Raw genomic sequence first — 19,940 nt, 5'->3', positions numbered from 1 at the left:
ATGTAGCGAACGCTGCCATCTACTGGTGTGGTCCAAATGTCCAGCATGGAGAGGAGGACTGCTGACCTGGAGAGGCCTGCCAAAGACTCTCCAGGCTGGGAGGAGAGCGATGGATCACTCTCATCCACTGGTGGCTTTGTGCCTTACCAGAGGCATGAAACTCTGAAACATTTCTAAGTCCAAACCTCCATCTCGGATGGGAGGACTCTCCAGTTTTTCTGAGATGTGTAGTCCATGCACAGTAGGACTTTTGGAGACTTCTTTTAGCATCTTGCAGTCCGCTTTCAGGGTTACTTTGCTTGGATGGCCAGACCTGGGCGTATTTTAAATGTTTTTCACAGGTAGACTTTTTAAAAATGTTTCTTACTGTTTTAAACTCTTTTGAGAACTTTTTGAAATACCTTACCAGACGCAGGCAGGAAACACACCAAAACTAAATGTCTGAGGTTTAAACAGGGCAAACCGCTTTCAAAATTCTGAGTAATGATGCTCTAATTTTGCTCACTTGCTCTGAAACAGAAATTTTGAAGTTATTTTCTTCAGTTTTGTATTTCCGTAAAGGTTATAAAAATACCCTGTTTGTCATAAGTCATCCTAACTTTTCCACATAACTGTATTTGATCACTCGTTTCTTTTGTAAAAAAATTTTAATGGTTATTTTTCTGGCTCCAACTATTAAAAGCCAAGCATAGCTACTTCAGTATTTTTATTTATTTTTTTCTTCCAAAGAGCACATGAATGCATCATGCCCTGACGGATTGGAAGTCCCCCCCTCCATCTCCTCAGCTAGGTATTTAAAGCTGCAGTTGCTGTTTTTAGGTGGCCGTGATGTAACTGGTGGGACTTCAAATGTAATTCTGGTGTTGAGGAAGGACCGCTGCCGTAAATGTTTGATGAAGTATGAGGCACTCTGCTCGCACCGCCCCGGCATTTTCCCAGGCTGCCCGTGGAGGAAAGGGCTTTTTAAAGTGTGACTCGTCTCTGTCAGGGCCAGGTGGAAGCCCTCGGGTGCAAATGAATCATAGGGAGGTTACCACAGAAGAAGTGTGTGCTGCCTGCCCCCCACCCCAACACACACACACACACACACACACACACATGCATGCACGCACGCATGCACACACACACAAACCATTTTTCCCCTGTCCTTCTTGATATTTTGTTCCCTTCACCCTACCATGCGGAGCCACCTGGGCACAGTATTCCCAGGGTTATAATAGTTTTGGGTTTTTAGTTTTTATTTTGTTGTGACTTTTTGTTTGTCTAATTCAGTTAAATTTAATTAGTTTTTATAGTGTGTTTGCTAGTTTTCGTTTGTTACTGTTGACTCCTGAAACACTAGTGGAGCCGTTGTCAGTCAGTTGCTATGGCAGCGGCTCTGAGAGAGACCACAAGAGACAGTGGGCTGTTCAACAATTATCGAAAACATTTTTTGGAAATGATATCTTTTGTTGAGTATTCCTTATCCAATTGATGTACAGACACATTGCGTCTTATTGTTTACATCTGGACATCTGAAGCATGTGCAAAACGTTCGAAGGCAAAAAGACGATTCTTTTACTTGCCATCCGTAGCCGTGTTTACAAGGTAGAACAATTTCGTTACAATAAGACCTGGAGATGTAGGGATTAGTGCAGTACGCCACAGCAAAGAAAACATAATGCAGGAAAACAGTTGAACAACTCAAAAACCTTGGTATCTTTTTTGTTTTTGCTCTCTGCATCGGCTATGCCAACTTTTGCAGTCACCATTTTGTGCCACTAGGAGGAGTCTGGAGTGCTGCAATTTGTGAATGGTAAACTGCTTGTGTGCTTCTGTTCGAAAGGCTGATACATTCATAATCACAAAAACAAAGGATATCATCTTTGTAATTTCAGTATGTTTTACTTTTATAAATCCATGGTATAGGTCCAATTAGTTTTCATTTAGTTCAGTTAACGAAAATGTTTACTCAACTTCAGTTGTTTTTTTTGTTTGTTTTTTTTTTAGTTAACTATAATAACCTTGAGTATTCCTGTCTCGGGCGTTTATCCCTTTTGGCAGTGGCCGACGTCTCCCACTTATCGCTCCTGCACAATCTCCTGGACTGTCCACCGGCGATGCAAAAAAAGACAACAAAAAATGCAACCTTAATATTATTGTCATGTATTTAAGGTCTGAAAGCTGGAGAAGGGCCAGTGGGCGTTGTCTGACAGGGAATCAACAGAGCGTGGCATTTCACCATCTGGGCCACACAGGGATCAGCACAACACGAGTGCCTGATCTAGATACATCACTAGCCATCAACGGTCTCAGAAAGCTCCCCGCTTGATACACAGGACAGGACGTGCGACAGCGCTCGCCCCGCAGCTCTCTCTCTTTCTCGCGCTCTCTCTATCCTCCTGCTCTTGCTACGTCTTTGTGGATCTTGCAGTAGCGCACAATATGGACGTAGTCAAGCTGTTGTGATTGCTGTCTTTAGGATTACAAAGAACCGTCCTTCAGAAACTCTGCAGCAGCGTGACAAAGTATGTTCCCTAGCAAAGATTTTCTCCGTTTTCGCTTTTTAGTCATTCATAAATGCTTCTGATGACCAAACAAATTTTATATTTGACAAAGATGCAAAGGATTCTGATGATTAAAGTTTGGGTATGTAACTTTCCCCGGGCCATTTCGAAACCTTCGGTTTTGTCGTCCACAGAAAATGTTCCACAAAGTCAGGATGTTTTTCCATCAGTCTTTAAGTACGTTACGTCAGATGTGGTTTTCATCTTGTTACTCCCCCTCAGATGCTTTTCTACCCCGACTCTTTCTTACTGCTGACTCATGAAGTGAATCGAGGCCGGCGGATCTTCAGCAGGTATTCTTGGTTCTTTGCTGACCTCCTGGATGACTCGTCTGCGTCCTCTTGGTGTAATTTTGGTACAGCCGCCCACACCTGGAACGGTTCACCGCCGTTCTGTGTTTTGTCAGTTTGTGAATAACGTCTCTCACGCTGAATAACCGGTGTCTTTGCAACCCTTTAAAGGCTGACTGATAAAAATAAATGGATCTGTTTAATATCTGCTCTTGAGTTATTTTTGATCTGCGGAAGAAGAAATCTGTTAGTACAAACACAGTTAAACACTGAAATGTTCAATGGTCAAATGTTTAAAATACTCTTTTTATTTTATTAATATGTCTCTTCTGACTTGAAAGTCATTTAATTTATCTGTCTGCTGTAATTTTAATTGAGTTAATTGCAATTAGTCACATTTTAATAAAAAACTCTATATGGACAGAACACGCTTAATTTTCAATTCAGGATATATTTTAGTTGCTAAATTATTGACTAAATCTAGATACTACAATTATTTTTAATCTGTCATTTAGGTTATTCAGCTTTCAAGCGTTAAAGGAAACGTCTGTGTGTTTAGCATTGAGATGCTTGGATAGCTCTGCTAATAGGCTAACTCCTTTTAGCACAACTTGAACTAAAAGTTGTTCAAGTTCAACTTTTTGCCCTCACTTCATGAGTCGCCTTTTCCAGCGCCCCTCAGTTTGTTTTTTGAAACAAAAATGAACCTCCATTGAGCCAAGAGAAAAGATTTATCATCCATTGCTTGTGTGCAAACGTGCAAATTTAAAGTTTCAGACCTTTTTGTATGTTTAAAACAAGCAAACAAGAAAAACACCTCAATCTCCGAAGATAAATCATATAAAATACCCGTAGAGACGTGCAAAGTTCTGGTCTGCAATTATAAAAAGGGTTTTCCATTAGTTTTATGGAAGAGCCTCAGCATCAGCATGCCATATCTTAAAATGCTAGATTGTTTTAATTATCTTTTACGTGAGTTCCAAACCTGCGTATTCTTAAGCTTATCATCTCCTTACAGCTCAGGCTCATCTGCGTTTCTCCAGCTGTGTCCAAACAGTGTTTTGTAAATCCTTCCGTATGTGCCATCTCCAGCATGACATTTGTGAAGGCCAGTGTGAGAAACAGCTGAAATGTCGAAGCAGTTCCCTTATTGTGGGAAACATTAACTCCTGTGGGACCGGCGGTCTCCTTTCTGACATTTCTGTGCTGCCATCCTGCAATGGCTGCCAAGTGATGGTGAGGACCAGGTTGTCTTGACATCACTTTGACAAAAAAGTTTCTCATTCAAAAAGTTTCTGATTCATTTCTTGCATATCGCTTTTGGTTTTCTTTCGCATTTTTAATGCTTTTTTTATATTTAATGCTCTCATTTATAAATTGTAGTAAATGTTTGACAAACCTTTTAATCTCCATGGCAACCATACAGCTGTGCAAAATGCCTGGCTGGACCTAGCTTCGCCTTCTGGACGCAGCTCTTCTTTGGAGCTGCAGTTTCCAAGCTTCCCCTGCGATTCCCCCACTCAGCTCCTTCAGACTAGCCAGCAGCAATTAGCAGCAAACACCTGGCACTGCACATCTGCTGAGCTCATTGTAGGAGCTACTTCTCAGTGAACGCTGGTAAAAACATTAAAGGAGGAGCCATGTTGTGATGACTTCCTGAAGGCAGAGCTTCAGAAAGAACTGGAGTTTTTAAAGAGACAGAGGCCCAATGTCAAGATGTTAAATTACAAGGTCAAATTTATTTTAAGTTGATATATATTGCATTTTTTAACAACTAAAGTGCATAAAGTTACTTGATTGTGTTGTAAAATGACAACACATAACACTGTCCCTTTAGTACTTTGACATACAGAGGAGTTCATGAAGGACTCAAAGAGAGCAAAGTGCCCAGGAGCTATGGCTGCAAAACAAGCCCAAATCATCATTCCTCCTCCACCATGCCGCAAGCTTAGTTGGAGGTGTTAGTTTTTCTTTGAGCTTAAACTCTGCTTTAGTCCCATCTCTTCAAAGTCATCTGGTTTATTTAGAGGCAACTTAAAAATTTTCTTGGGGAAAAAAGAGACTTTTAACTTGTTCTGTTTAAATCCAGGCCCGTGCCAGGAAACCAATCCATGTCGTTAATTGTCTTTAATATGTGTTTATTTGGGCCTGTATGTAGAATTTTGAGCCTATTAGAGACAATTTGAGATCATTGAGAGCAGCTTGTATGTAACTCTTCCTTTTTTTCTGAGTACTGCACACTTTGAGCTTTGGGTGAATTCACTAAGATGTGTCCAGTAGTCAGAAGATTAGAATTGAGCTAATTTTTGCAGCTTTGAATAATCTTCCTCACTGTAGTGACAGATTTTAAATAGTTTAGAAAGAGCACTATAATCCGCTCCAGACTGGGTTCCTGTTTTTGCTCCTGTGGGGTCTCTGCTGAAGTATTTCCATTTTGGCTTTGTGTTAAACTGTATAAACCTTTTTAAACTAACTTCTCAGTCCTGATTTATATTATATTGCCTTTATGAGTAATATTTAACATCATAACTTAGTGTCAGAACAAAAGATTTGAAACTAGGTATCAATTTATTACATTTCCTGTAAGACTTTATGCATGAGGCAGACCGCAAAGGGAGGCATTGTAAAGCAGCAGGAAGGTAATTATTGTCACTTATATATTTTATTTTAAATGTAGGCCATCATTTAGGTATGATAAGTGCAGACAAATTAAATCTAATCTTAGCAATTTAATTAGCACAAAGTTTGATTTAACTCTGTTGCTGCAATTTGCAGTTGCGTTCTATTAAAATGAATTAAGCTTTGCTGCGTGATCATTTAATCTTTTCTATGATTCATACCATCAATTTTAAATTCAATAAAGCACCGCTAGAAAATGTGCTGCTGATTTTATTTTATGTGTCGCAAATTGTATGAGTCTGCTAATATAACTGCTGGTTGACAATCTTAGGATAATATATAGTCACACTGATAATAACACACCCTGAAAGAAGATAATCTGATATCCTTCCATACTAAACCGATAACAAATCTAAGAAGTTGGCTAATTATGTAGCTATTCTCTTGTCTTATGTCTTAAGAGAATAAAATAACTACATTGTGTGGCTGAGTTTCTGTGTCAGTGGCTCATTTCTGGTCTCTGCTTATGTAAAGTCATTTGACTTGTCAAGTCAATTGTAAATTTCCATTTCAAAACTACTACCAACAATGATCAAAAATCTCAATTTCTTTCCAGACTCCCTGCTACGACTAGCCATCACTTATTCACAGAGACAGAGGTGACGTCACACTGTGTGTGTGAGAGGAGTCGGCGTAAAACAGAAATCTCCATGTGTGTTGCCGTCTTCCATAACGGGGGTTAAAAGCTAAAAATAATAATAATAAAACGGAGTGGTTTTGCTGTTGAAAGTTCAACCTTCCTGTTATTGTTGAGGTTTTGCACCTTCTGTAGAAGCAGCAGCGTTAAAGAACTACTGACATACAGTCTCTCCCTGGTTAGTGGATTTCTACACTGTTTGTCTTTCCTCTGACTTCATTTTCAAACACCTCACTGATCCACGTTGAGTTATTTAGTATCAACTTTTACACCGAAGAGTGTTGGAGTTGGTTTTGGGTTTCTGACTAATAATTTTAGGTTTTTAGTTTTCAGGACAGGATGAAAATGGCAGATTTGATTATGTTTACTCATCACTGAACGTATATGGGAGTACTGAACAAACTGGACTCATAGGCATACAACCTTTGGTTTGTAGATTAACCTGATTTAGAACACAGAACTGTGTCCTGATCCATGGTACCTATGGAACATGGTGATTATACAAGTTTTTTTTTCTTTGCATAAACACAACATATGCAGTTTTTTTTCCATGAAAATATATATATTTTTTTTAATCAAATCTGAAACAATTTTTAACACTAACCATTAGGGGATCACCAATTGCAGTTTATTGGCCGATCACTGTTCTCCAAAAAGCCTGACCTGCCGATTCCGGTTTTGGAGTATTTTGTCTAAAAATATAGCAATAAAGTCACTAAGTTGGCAACAGTGGACGCGGATGTGCAGACATGACCCTGTGGTCAGTTAGTGGCTGATTTAGAGATGCTTCATCTTGAGTCAGCACACAGCTTCAGTTGTTACAGCGAGAAAATAGTGAACAGCCCCAAAATCTGGGTGCAGTGATGGACTCAGACCTGAACCTCAAGAGACACATAAAGACAGTTACCAAGTCGGCCTTCTGTCACCTGATAGAAGACATTTCCAGGACTAAAGAACTAGTAGGCCAGAACCAGAACCAAAGATGGAGAAGCAGCATTCAGCTTCTATGAACCACAAATCTTTAACAAACATCTAGAAAACTTTAAAAAGCTGAAACACAGAGTTCCTTTAAATCAGGCATAAAACCCCACCTGGTTAGAGTTCCCTTTTAGTAGTAAGTGGAACATTGAACGAAATATTTGATGATTCTGATGATGTAATGTGAAAATGTAATGTTTATTGTGTTATGTTTTTGTGATGTAAAACACTTTGAACTGCCTTGTTGCTGAAATGTGCTATACAAATAAACTTGACTTCTTTGTAAAGGTTGATAAGATCAACAGTTAAGATTTTATCCATCGATCCCCCAAAGTGAAGGAAATCGGGGTGGATTTATCGGTGCTACCACCTGTAAACAGATTTCTGTCTGCTATTAGCTTGGATTGCAGCGAGGTTGCACTGCTTCTGGAGCTCAACCCCAAGTGGCCGTTCATGAAATGCTAAAAATTTAAGGGCTGCCACTCAAGGCTGTGCTCATTTCTCCGCCTTAGGGACTGGTAAAAGTTAATAAATTTTTATCCAACCAGACAGGTCTCTCTACCCTAAATCGGAGCTTATCCACAATTTCCTTTCCGTCATCTCTCGGGTGTTCCGATCCTTCCAAACCTGTCAATCCAGACCTCTGTCAGCACTGAGGTCCGTCTCCACTGTAATAGGACCCACAGCTCCATTTATTTCTCCTAGTGTACAGAAAAAAAAAAAAAAACACAACCAGAGTGCCATGTAAATTTCATGGCATCCTCTGCTGTTGCTTCTAGCAAAGAGAAGAGTGCAAAGAGAGTGAAAAATAGTCCCAGGACTGAAGTTCTGTCGTGGTACGGCTGAAATATGCATAAGCTCCACTGTAAGCTTGATGTTGTTGTCTGCTTAACGTTGCTGCCTAGATGATTGGAAGAAAAGGCTTTTGTTAATGAAGTCAGAAGAGGATTAGGAGTAAACAAGTTGTCAGGGTCAGCGAGGAAGCTAATTAGGAGAGTTTTAATGATGTAATAACTTCCTTTGCTGTGGCAGGAGAGAAGTGTAATTAATTTCTCTGTCCGTGTGTCTTTGTTCTCTACAGGAACCTGCTGGATAGAGACACGTTCTCCAAGTCTGATCCAAGTAAGCTTTTCCCTGATTTATCTGTTTTCCTAGTCCAACCTACTCCCCCAGACACGCACACGCACACACACACACACACACACACACACACACACACACACACACACACACACACACACACACACACACACACATTACCCACAGATCCACACTGTTTGGCCTGTGTGAATCAGTGGGCATTTGCATATGTCAGGGGTCGTATTCGTCACTGTTCTCTGCTCTCAATGTGAGTGAGGGGAACCAGATCACTCTCACACACACACACACACACACACACACACACACACACACACACACACACACACACACACACACACACACACACAAGTACCGACCTCACTTGCACAGACACACACCTCACTCGCTTGGCTGTTTTCATTTGACTACTAGTCTGGCATTTTTTAAAAGGTTTTGATCTACACCTTCATTAAAGGTGCATTCACACCTTTAATGTGTTTAATGAACGAGAGTTCATTTTAGTTGAACTCTCGTTTGTTTGTCGAGAAAGTCTGGTTCGTTTAGGGAGGTGTGAATGTAAATCAGACTGGATGTGTTCTGTGTGTCAAAAACGCATCCAACGCATCCAACGCATCAAAAACGCATCCAATGTGTCAAGTCGGACGCTTGATGTTGTGCGTCAAAATCACTCTTGACCCTCATCTGAGCAAGGCACGGAGGAGCCTCTTGACTTTTGCCTTTTTTTTCCTCTCCTGCTCTCTTTTTACAATGGCAGACGAATTACGGAGTGTTGCAGCTTTATTCACTGAGAGCAAGAAAATGTCATCATCAAGCTCCTCAGCACCCTGTTTGAATTCACAGGACAGTTCATAGGCGTTGTGAATTTGAGTTTCACAGCCTGGCTGCGGGTTGATGAGGGTCACTTTGAGCACCATTTTCATCTCACCTGAGCCCAGTTTGATGACCTGCTGACCCTTCTCGGTGCCTCAATCTCCTAGCAGGACACCAACTACAGACCACTACATGATATAGCGAAGTCTCTCTGATTGTTTGAAGCTCCATCTGCAAAGATTCAGATTTTCCAGCTGCAGTGTTGGCTACGTTGGACGTGCTTTGAACGCTCTAAGTGCTTCATACGCTCAGCAGAAGACACATTTTGAGACGCACCGCTAGCCTTCTTGCAGCCCCCTCATAGATTTTGCATGTAAACCAGACGCCTCTGACACTCAAATCCTGTTCGGTCTGAACGTAGCTTAATCAAACTCTGATGTAGACCAAAAGCTTGAACTCTGGTCCGCCTACAAACCTATGTCTTGGTTTGGCTGGAGTGAAGTCTGGTGTGGTATGAATGCATATATGAGAGCCAAGCGGATCAGAGACCGCTCCAAAGGCAGGAAGTGGACTACAATGGAGGGCATTCTGGGTAAACACAACCGTAACAAACACGACTTTCTACCGCTAGCTGGAGAAACGGCTCATGGTCTTTTGCTAAAGACAAACAAGAAATCCTACAACCACTAAAATCTGACACTATTTTTATTTACATTTCATGAAGAAGGAAGTCACGCTCTGTGTCTTTCTTCTTCATAGGTTTTTGTGTCGTATCCTTCAGTAGTTCTCGGTGCAGCACCACCACAGGTGATGAGGTGAACGGGTTTTTGCTTTATTTGACACAGTGCAGTGCCACAGAAAACTGCAGCAGCTGAAAATGTAACAAATGTTGCAACTTCGGTCCCCAATCAAACCGAGTCCACCGGACTATCAGGATTAAAAACATCCTAAGATCTCAGGTTACAGAAATGAGATGCTCCATTACTTGTTAACTTGCTTCCCTCAATACAGAAAACTTTCACCTGTGAGACTCACATCCTGACACAGAACTCTGTCGTCTGGTTTGCTTCCTTCAACTTGTTCGCGGTTGACTGTCCAACATTTAAATGAACCATTTTTTGTTGAACGTATAATAAGCCTGCTTGATTTGGATTTTCTTTTTTTTATATCCCCAGTGTTATGAGCCATCTGCCGTTTTGTTTTTGCCCATTTTTACTGTAGAGGTTGTGTTTATGTGAGTCCAGTAAATAATATCCCCCAGTCGCTTAGAGCCGTTCTGGTTTTAGGGGTCACAGTCTGTCATTTTGCATACAAGTCAACTGTCCCAAATCCGCGTTTGTATGTATCTTATTCATGGAAATTCTCAACTACAACAACAAAAATGAACTAATATGCAATGGCTGACATCAGAGTGGTTCAGAGTACGGATTGTTAATATCCAACCTTTTTTTAATTGATTAATGATTAATCGATCGGCAAATTACTTGATGATTATTTCAACAATCGATTAATCACAATCGTTTCAACCCTACTCTATAACAATTTGCCTCATAGCCATACCATTCTAATTCATATGTCACATAAGGTTCCACACAGACGCCTCTCCTCAGTCCTGTTCAAGATTTATCGTAATCCCTCGTTTACATCGCTCACTCCTGCGTTTCTGCTAGCAACCCGGACGGCTCTGTCAGACGCTGCCGTAGCTACGATTATCGTGGCCTGAGCTGCTGTGAGCTGTGTGGTTGGTTGCTGGTGAAGCCAAAAACTGCAGAGCTCCCAGAATTGTGGATTGGACCTTTAAATGTCAGATGGTGGGAAAGGAAAGGAGGATGAGCATCCCTGCCCGCCCCAACGCTTATCCAAGGAGGCACTTGTGCTGCGTCCATGTCTCTGCTCTGCTGACAGCACTGGCCCCAGTCACACAGCATTAGACTGCCTCGACAGAGCCGCGCACACACACACTCACTACCGCAGACACACACATACATACATCTCAGGCCACTGGCAAGCTCACAGACCTTATTCATATCAGCTTATAAAGCTGAACAGCATTCCAGTGTTTTACTTTTTTGCATGTTTGTGACTGTGTGCATGCGTGTGTGTGTGTGTTTCATCCCTTGTGTTTCCTTCAGCTGACTGGAAAAGGGCATTAAGCAGACAGAACCCTGTCAAAGTATGTATGTACCTTCTGTACTGCCTACATTGTAGCAGTAAATATAGCCTGGAGTAATCTGGAAAACGAGGTTTTAGGTGGAGAACGCACCACTATGTGTGCCATGCATCTACTGCTGTTCACAGATGTTGTTCTTGGCCTTTGTTAGTAATGCAAGGTCTATACCTCAATCAGTGCTTTATATGATGCAAATGTGGTAGCGTGTTGATTCCAAACTAGCTATCAAGCTATCCAAACCATTTTGGCCAAATGCAAAAAAAAAAAAAGTAATCCGTAAAAAATAAATGGTGTGCCACACCTAAACTTTGCAGTAACTGTTGCATCAGATATTGGCCCACTCTTCCTTGTGGAATTGTTTCATTTGAGCAATGTTGGGTTTGTTCTTATGAACAGCTTAGGTTTCTGAATTTCTATTTTAAGACTGACCTTTTTGTTACTTTTGGTCAGGAGTGACCAAAGTATTCTCTTAAAGCTGCAGTACCTAACTTTTGCAAAAATATGTTTTTTACATATTTGTCTGAAAAACATGCACCGCTCCCAATCAAAAACAACCAATCAGAGCTAGGAGGAGTGGTTTAGTGCTGTCAATCAACCTTGTGTACGTGCCTTGTGTACGTAGAAATGGTGGTCAAACAACAGTCTTCGGTGGCCATGCTAACTAGCCTGACCATCCATTATTCTGTTGTAATGCACCTGCTGTAGTGTAGCAGAGAGCAAGTGGGGGAGAATGTGAGCAGCACATACACAAGCTTAATTGACAGCGTTAAGGCCCTCCTCCTGGTTCTGATTGGTTGTTTTTAGAGAGTGGAGTATTTCTGCAGATGACAGCAGGACTATCAAGGGAAGGCACAGGAGCTTGATTTTTTTCCCCCACAGATTTTCTGTGTTATGCTGTCAGGACTTAATGGTAGTTTTAACTATGTAAAAAAAACACATTTTTTAATGTAAAAAAAATTACATCCTGTAGAATTAAGTGCTTGGACAGTCTAACCGTTCTTCAGCTGCTCAGCAATCTGTAAGTCAGATGCGCTCCGACACCCTTCTATCAACATGCATTAAGATTCTCAACAGCTGCGCTACTGAAAAGAGCTGCCTTCGGTGCCAACGACCCCGGCACCTGGTTCACCTGCGGCCCTGCGTCTGACTGGAACACATTCTGAGATTTATCGTTCATAAACACAGCGAACAAATCCTAAATGTGTTAGTTTGGCTTCCCTTAAACATTCTTACACTTAAAACTTTCCAACACATCAGCTTGATGTGTTGGATGTGTTCGTAAGATCTTTGCCTTCCTGTTTGTTGCTTTATTCCTTTGACCTGTTGGTGTCCTTCAGAGTTAACAGCGCCGTCAACGATTTCCCTGTTTCACATTTTTCTGCATTCATGCTGCAGACAAGGGCGTTGTTGTTTTGTTTTGTTTGCACCAAAGCTATATGTTCAAGGAGTTTGAAAGGAAAAAAATAACAAAACTATTTCACGAGTTATCAGTAAAATCCAGAACATATCGGCTCATCAGCTCCTGTCCAAATGATCAAACTTGTTCAAAGGAAAAAAAAAAAATAGAATTAATCAGATCTGATTTTGAAACTGGAGATAATTTTCGCTCTCGATCTTCAACAGCTCATAATTTCATGATTAATTCTCTCATGTCCATTCATCAGTATGTAAGCAGCTCATTTATTAGCATGTGCATAAATTTGCAATTAATGAATGCTGCAGGTAATGATGATGCACGTTGCCTCGGAAGGTGTTGCCTCTGCAATCAGAACCTCATGTCATGAAATCAAAAGTATTTTTATTTTTTTTAATAAAGTCTTCCAAGTCAGAACCAAAGATAGCGGGGATGTTGAACCGAACTTAAGATGCCAGATGTATCCATGCTGGGGTTTGTTCACATATTTTATAAGAAAACAAGATAAGGACAGTCAAAGGTTGCTTTTCTTGGTCTATTAGAGTTGGTAATTACAGCTGTTCAGGTGGAATGTGTTGGAAACACGTAGTCTGCTCTCCTTGTGATGTGTTCTTGTTAGATGGTTCCCAAGGTATAGCATATCGATTGGAGTAGGATACATCGATTGATTAATGAAATATGGTTTGTCATCGGATTAAAACAATAAAGTAAAACAATAAGGTATTACAGTATTTTACCCAAAAATTTGAATCTATGATGTCATCTAATTGCCTTTATTTTACACAGAAAAACAACAGCTACTCCTTATTGATGCACCGATATGAACATCGGGGCCGCTATCGATATTTCATTAATTTGCTGTTATGGCTGATATCCGATATATTATACATATTCTCTACCATTTTGACACTTTGACAAAAAAGAAATTTGGAAATAAATATTGGCTGTTAATACTTACACAGTTTTATTTATCGAGCCTATACCAATATGGTTAAAATTGAGTATTTTCGGTGAATACAAATGTTGGTTCTGATGTATTGTACACCCCTAATTATTACGTTTTAATAATGCCATCTACAATCTTAAAATTTTTGACTACGAGTGGGCAATATGGACTTAAAATTTTATCACTTTTGCCTTGTGTACTATTGTGATGATGACAAAAGTGACAATAAGAACTATTTATTGCTTCTTTTTCAGGTAACTATATGTATTTGACTGCTATAACTGTGTCACAACAGTTATAGCCCTACCAGTACAAAAAACGATCTTACAAGACATTCCCATTTGCAATACACTTGTCTAGAACATGAATCACGTAAAGAAGTGTGATTTGTATTGCAGAACTCTACACAGTAAGTGCAGTAGTTGTATTTTCAAATTTATTGATGTTTCCATTGAAAAAAACACAGTGGGACGAGAGGCAGTGTACACCCTGGAGAAGACAATAAAATGCTAAAACTGAACACTAAAGAGAGATGAGAATCGAGCGGAATTGGCTCCTGTTCTATAGAACTTCATTATTTCCAAACTGACATGTTCCCTTTATTTTGCTTCACAGTCTTACCATAACATCTGCGGAGTCTGCATTAGTGGAAGAAATGAAACAAACATGAAATAAAAAAAAATGTAAAAAATCAACAGGAAAGAAAATTGATATAGGATTTCAAAAGTAAAACAGGAGTTCTTTATCTCAGTTTTTTTCCAACCACTAGGGGCTCTCCTCCTGGATGCATTTTGCCAGGTAACACATGTAAAAGTGTGTTGTATGACTGGATTTTCTGACTTAATGTTGGCTGACATGGGGCTCGTGTTTGTGAATACCGTAAAGGCTGCTTGAATGCAAATGAAATGTCACATTAGTGACAGCTGATTGCCTGGCTCTGTTCTCTCTCATGGTCCATCCTCAGGAAACACTCACAGACTCCTACAAACGTTGAGTAGTCCCATCAGAATACTGTCCTTCACTCCCCACCCCTCCGCTCCCCAACTCCGTGAAATATCACTGTGCTGTGAGGTGGAGTTCCATCTGGATTTAATTAGGACAAGGTTCTGTCACGTCAGGATGTGGATAAAGAACTCCCTCTTGGCTGGCCTCAGAGTGTTGCTTCTCTGCTGTTAAATACTCTCAGTTGAATCTAACCCTCTCCTTTTCTCTGCCCTCCTTTGTTTCCTTCTCAACAGTTTGTGTTCTGTACACTCAAGGGATCGCCAACAGAGAATGGAGGGAGGTGAGTACCAAGTGAGACGGTTGGGGAACGGCTGGCTAGGCTCCCAGTCACACGCTGTAGAAGCATAAAGATGTTTTAAAAGCTGGTAGGGCTGAAACGATTAATCGTGATCATTCATGATTAATAGATTAACCAATATTAATCAATTGATCATGATTAATCAATTGATCATTATTGGTTGATTAACCACAATTCATTGATTGACTAAAATAATTGTCAACTGAATTAGTAATTGATTAATTGCAAAACTGGAGACAAAGACCATTTGTTGAAAGAACAACATATTAACCCAAAACTGTACCAACGATGTATACAGTTTACATTTAAGATTTAATTTTAGCTTTTAGCTTTACCTCATTCAAATTTTGGAAACAACAAAAAATGTCATGTTAACCACCCTTTGTTGGCAAACTATTAATCAGATGCATCCTTTGCTACAAATGATCCAGCATTCACTAAAGAAAAGCACTGTTGTTGCATTTTAGGCTACGAAATGTTTTTCTTTTTTTAAAAAGGAATTGAAATATTTGTTTATTTTCATTTTCTTTATATTTCTAATATTTGATCAAAAAGGTTTAAGTTGTTAAATGAATTGTCTCCAGAAAGTGGCTAACATTTTTTTTAGCCAACTAATCGCCAGTGAAATCTATTGACAGCATTGAGATGATATTTTAGGCTTGAATAGTTTTGCCTCACTTGAACAGTTCAACTCCTTTTAGCACAATTTGCACCAAAAATAGTCATTTCCGAAGTCCCGTCAGATTGTTGTTGTTTCTTAAGCAAAAATGAACACTGGTTGTGCATGTGTTATTTGCGGATGTCGCTTGTGCGTCAGATTTACGGGGGTACCAGAAACTCGCAAATACAAAGGTTCCGGTCACGTTAAGTCCTGGCCCTAATATTCATGGATTTTTAAAATATATTTTTATTCACCTATTTTTTCATACATTTTTTTAAACTGCTTTAAACTTGGTAAATTATGTTGTTTGCTGTGTTTACAACAATGCATATTATGTTACAGTGACAATAATAATCTGTCAAGCACTAAAACAATAGTAAAAGCTAATTGGTTGATTTGTCTTTCAGTTTGGCAGGACAGAAGTCATAGACAACACCCTCAATCCTGACTTTGTCCGCAAATTCATCGTGGACTACTTCTTCGAGGAGAGGCAGAATCTTCGCTTTGACCTGTGAGTTAACACTCGACTAATACGTGTCAATGTGTACATGTTTGTGTTTGTGTGTGTGTGCGTAGGTGTGTGTGTGTGGGGGGGTGGAGGTTGTGTGCAAAACCATGAGTGAAAGTGCTGCTTTGTGTTTAGCAAAGTTGAGCTGCGACTGAAATATTCATAGTTGGCAGGCACCAGAGATGTAAGCCTTCACTCCCCTAAATAAAAGAGAAGTTTTTCTGCTGCTTATAACCTCTACTTTCATTTAAAGTAAAAGTCAAAACACAAGTCTGGACACAATAACACATTTTTGCTACAATTTGAATCTATTTCCAGCTGTTTCTATGTAATGAAGTGTACTCTTAGACACATCTGTGATTTGAAGTAGTACTTATATTTACGTTATTTTGTCTTCTTCCTCCTCTTTTAAAGCCCGCTCACATTCCGTGGTGCTAAGAAGTGCATAAAAAGCCCTTATGAAAGTAACAAATTACCATGTTTTTACAGCAGATGCACAAGATTGCTCGGTCTTGAATCCTTTTAGGCCTAAGTGCAGCATTTGACACAGTTGATCATACAATTTTAATTGACTGCCTTGAGCGCCGAGGGTCAGTGCCGAGTCTCCCAGAGCTCACCGCTCGGCTGGAACCTGCTACGCTAAAGCAGGTCATTTCTGCGGCCCGCGTGGCGGAAATAAGCCTCGCCGCCGCTCATTTGGTGACCCCCCACACGCCCCTCCACGGTTTTTACTGGACGCTTTTTGTACTGCGTGGTTTTAATACATTTTCCTAATTTTTTAATTTTTTTTGTACGTTTTAAATGAAGGTCGAGCTTTAATTTTGACACGCTGACTTTATTGATCGCTATTCAACATACCTGGAGCTACAACAATACCGCCTGTATGAAATCAGCATTATTTAAGAAAAAAAAAAGCCAACTGGGTAGGTTCATGAAGTGAGAGCGGTGATATGAATAAGTTTGATGTATTGGCTGCATTTTCAGTCTGTCTGGTTCTGATTAAACGGCGAGCTTGATGTTAACGCGGGATCAGCTAATCTGTGTTTGCCCAGGTGAAGAGTCTCATGCTGTAATCCCGTTGGCCAATTAAAAAAAAAAGTATCTAATTTAGTTAAATCTACAGCTGTTGCTGTAAATTATAGCTTTGTGATGATTTTTGGGCAATGATGCATAAAACATGAGTATGGTGGAAACGTGGGGGTGCGGTCCTTCTCACGCTCATTTTAGGATCAGAATTAGCTGAAATAATGATTTCAGATGTTTGCTGTCGATTGATTTTTTTCTTATTAATTTACATTGAACATCACAAACTCAGGCTCATATACCCAAATGGCATGCTATATTTGGGAAAAATATATTTTAGCTTATAAAATGGTAAATGACTGCCTTCCAATCCAGGAGCTCCATTTTGTTTTTACTTGGCTCTGATTGGCTGTACTCCCCCCAGAGTGGAGACAGAAAATTAAAATAAATATATGGATATTTGTGCGATGCATTCAAAGTGAAGTTTTCATGCTGGATCATGTCTGCATTGTTGCATCCAACACTAATCTGCTGTTACTTACATTTATGGATTAAATAAGAAGACTTAGCATTACTGTCAGAAACTTCAAACAGGCTTACAAACTATTTGATGTGAAATTACAGCATCAGTAATGTGATTATGACTGACATGCAGTTAAATGGTTTGGTAATTAATTCATTAGGCTCAGGTTGCTGATCAGCATCACGATGATTCACACTATCCACATCTGACACATGCATTTATGTCAAATCGTTCTGCAAAAACATAACCCCAACCTCCTTAATGAAACCAGCTTCCTCACACAGAGTTGGACTGCTACACTGCGGCTCATGAAATATGGAAAACTCCTTTGTTAGTATCTTGGACTGTCTTAAGGACCCACATTGCTTACAAGCTGCAGGAGGTTGCGCCGAAGGTCAAAGAGAGATAGCTAGCCGTTTGATCTTGTGCATGTTTGAATGTCAGAACCTAAGAAAAAAAAAAGCATGCGGAATCTGACCCTTCGTCATTTGCAGTGGTCAGCTTTTTGCTATTAGAGAAAACGTAGAGACAAAGAAACCACGTCTAATTCTGCCTGTAGTTTGTTGTAATATCACAGAACTTTACTAAAGTTTTTCAAGTTTACAGTTGGACAAACGGTAAACTTGACACATTAAAGATGAAGCAAAAGAAACTCAATGCATCTCTCAGGTAGGCCTGTCAAAAACAAATTTTGCCAGTCAATAAATTGTTCAAGAAGATATTGCGATAAACGATAATATTGTTGTCTTGAGACTAGTTTCAGTTAATATAATAGTAGTGGTATAATGATACAAGAATACATTTTCAAGAATCAGATTAGTTTTGTATATCTAAATCTGACTTTATTAAACGTGAAAATTACTTAGTTGCAGGATTGTTACGATGCTGAACTTTCAAACGAGATACAGATGCTAAGAAAAATACTCTATGCTTTTTTCAGGAGAGCAGCAACATTTTTAAAGGCACTGGCTTCTTTCTAGTTAAGAGCAAGTCAACAATATTTTAGCCTTCTTAATTTAGTAAAAGCCAATAAAGTGGGTCAGAATTCAGCTCTTGTTTATAGAAATATGTTTAAAAATGACACTTCCTAGTATTTGCCATCAGACTGCTAGAATCCCTGACAAGCAGGAAAGTGATAGAAACTGATAGTGTGTGACTGATAGTGTGTGCATGTGTGTGTCCTTGAGGGGTTTTGGGGGGTTTTGCCGCCTATACTGCATATATCACATTCAAAAACCAGAGAATTGTCCCAAATATAGCACAAACGACTCGTATTTACACACATTTGTGAGACGTTCAGGCTGTGCAGCAGTGTGGGTCCACCCCGCCCAGACTTCCTGCAGCCTCTCTCACCTCTCACATTCCTTATCACAGGACCAGCGCTTGCTCTTGCCTCCCGCCGCCCTCTGACGCTGTCCTGAGGTCGGGAAGTTGCTTTTATTGTAGCTTCCGCATTACTCCCACCTCTCTTATCTCTGCAGAAGGGTTCCAGTGCCTTTAGGACATCCATACAGGCAGACAGCACTGAGCTCAACACAAACACAAACCATCCCACTCCCTCCGTGCACAAAAGCCACAACAACGCTTTGCATCCTCTCTCCAAGTCTGCAAAATCCTGTTAACTCTTATCTAGCGACTGGCAGTGAGATAAGCGGTCTCTTTTTTTTTAATCATTATTATTATTCTTGTGTTGCTCACTGAAGCCAGTGGAAGCCCCCTGGCTGGATGGTTCTCTAATCAAGTGTGCTAAATTGGATCAGACTAAAAAAAAAAAAATTGAAGGAAAATCCCTGCAAAAGAAAAAAAAGAAATAAATAAATAAAGGAAGGATAGAGCTGTATTCACTTTATTTAACTAAACTAGAAATATTTCTTCTTAAGCAGGTAATAAAAATATGTCCTCACTTGGAACCGGATATTTATAGACATTTGTCAAAACAAAACAAAAAGCCTGTTGCAGTAAGCAGTTAACCACCTGATAAACGCAAATGAGCTCAATAATTTCCATTCTAACCATTAATATTTTTTGAAGGACAATTTTGGTCATAGACATTTCATAATACATTTTATTTATGGTTACGGTTGTAGTGTTTTTTTTTAATTTCCATTTTAGTCATTGTTTTTGGTTGTCGTATACTTTAGATATCTCCCAGTTCCAGCTAAAGGTTACAAAATTAAACTTTATCAGTCTTTGAGAGAGCGAACTTGCATTATTATATCATCATCAATATTTAGGCTTAGACTTATTTTATTGTCATTTACAAAGACACATAAGTGAAAATGGCAATGAGATGTCAGTGTTATCAATATCATTATATTATCAACATATTGCTTGAAAAATTATCGATTATC

General features: G+C 39.7%; 1 protein-coding gene across 1 annotated transcript in view; it reads left to right on the top strand.

The window, feature by feature from the left end:
- Positions 1–19,940, top strand: part of LOC106920738 (copine-8-like) — a 91,083-nt gene that overhangs the window by 6,268 nt on the left and 64,875 nt on the right. Inside the window, exons 2-4 of the mRNA XM_088006566.1 lie at positions 8,212–8,252; positions 14,810–14,856; positions 15,943–16,046. Of these exons, the coding sequence (XP_087862692.1) occupies positions 8,212–8,252; positions 14,810–14,856; positions 15,943–16,046 (192 nt within the window). The remainder of the gene's footprint in view (positions 1–8,211; positions 8,253–14,809; positions 14,857–15,942; positions 16,047–19,940) is intronic.

Source organism: Poecilia mexicana, unplaced genomic scaffold, assembly GCF_051168715.1.
Source record: "Poecilia mexicana isolate PSO_F unplaced genomic scaffold, ASM5116871v1 scaffold_6, whole genome shotgun sequence".
NCBI classification, from domain to species: Eukaryota; Metazoa; Chordata; class Actinopteri; order Cyprinodontiformes; family Poeciliidae; genus Poecilia; species Poecilia mexicana.
The sequence above is the reverse complement of the archived record's forward strand: the minus strand, read 5'-3'. Positions and strand labels throughout refer to the sequence as shown.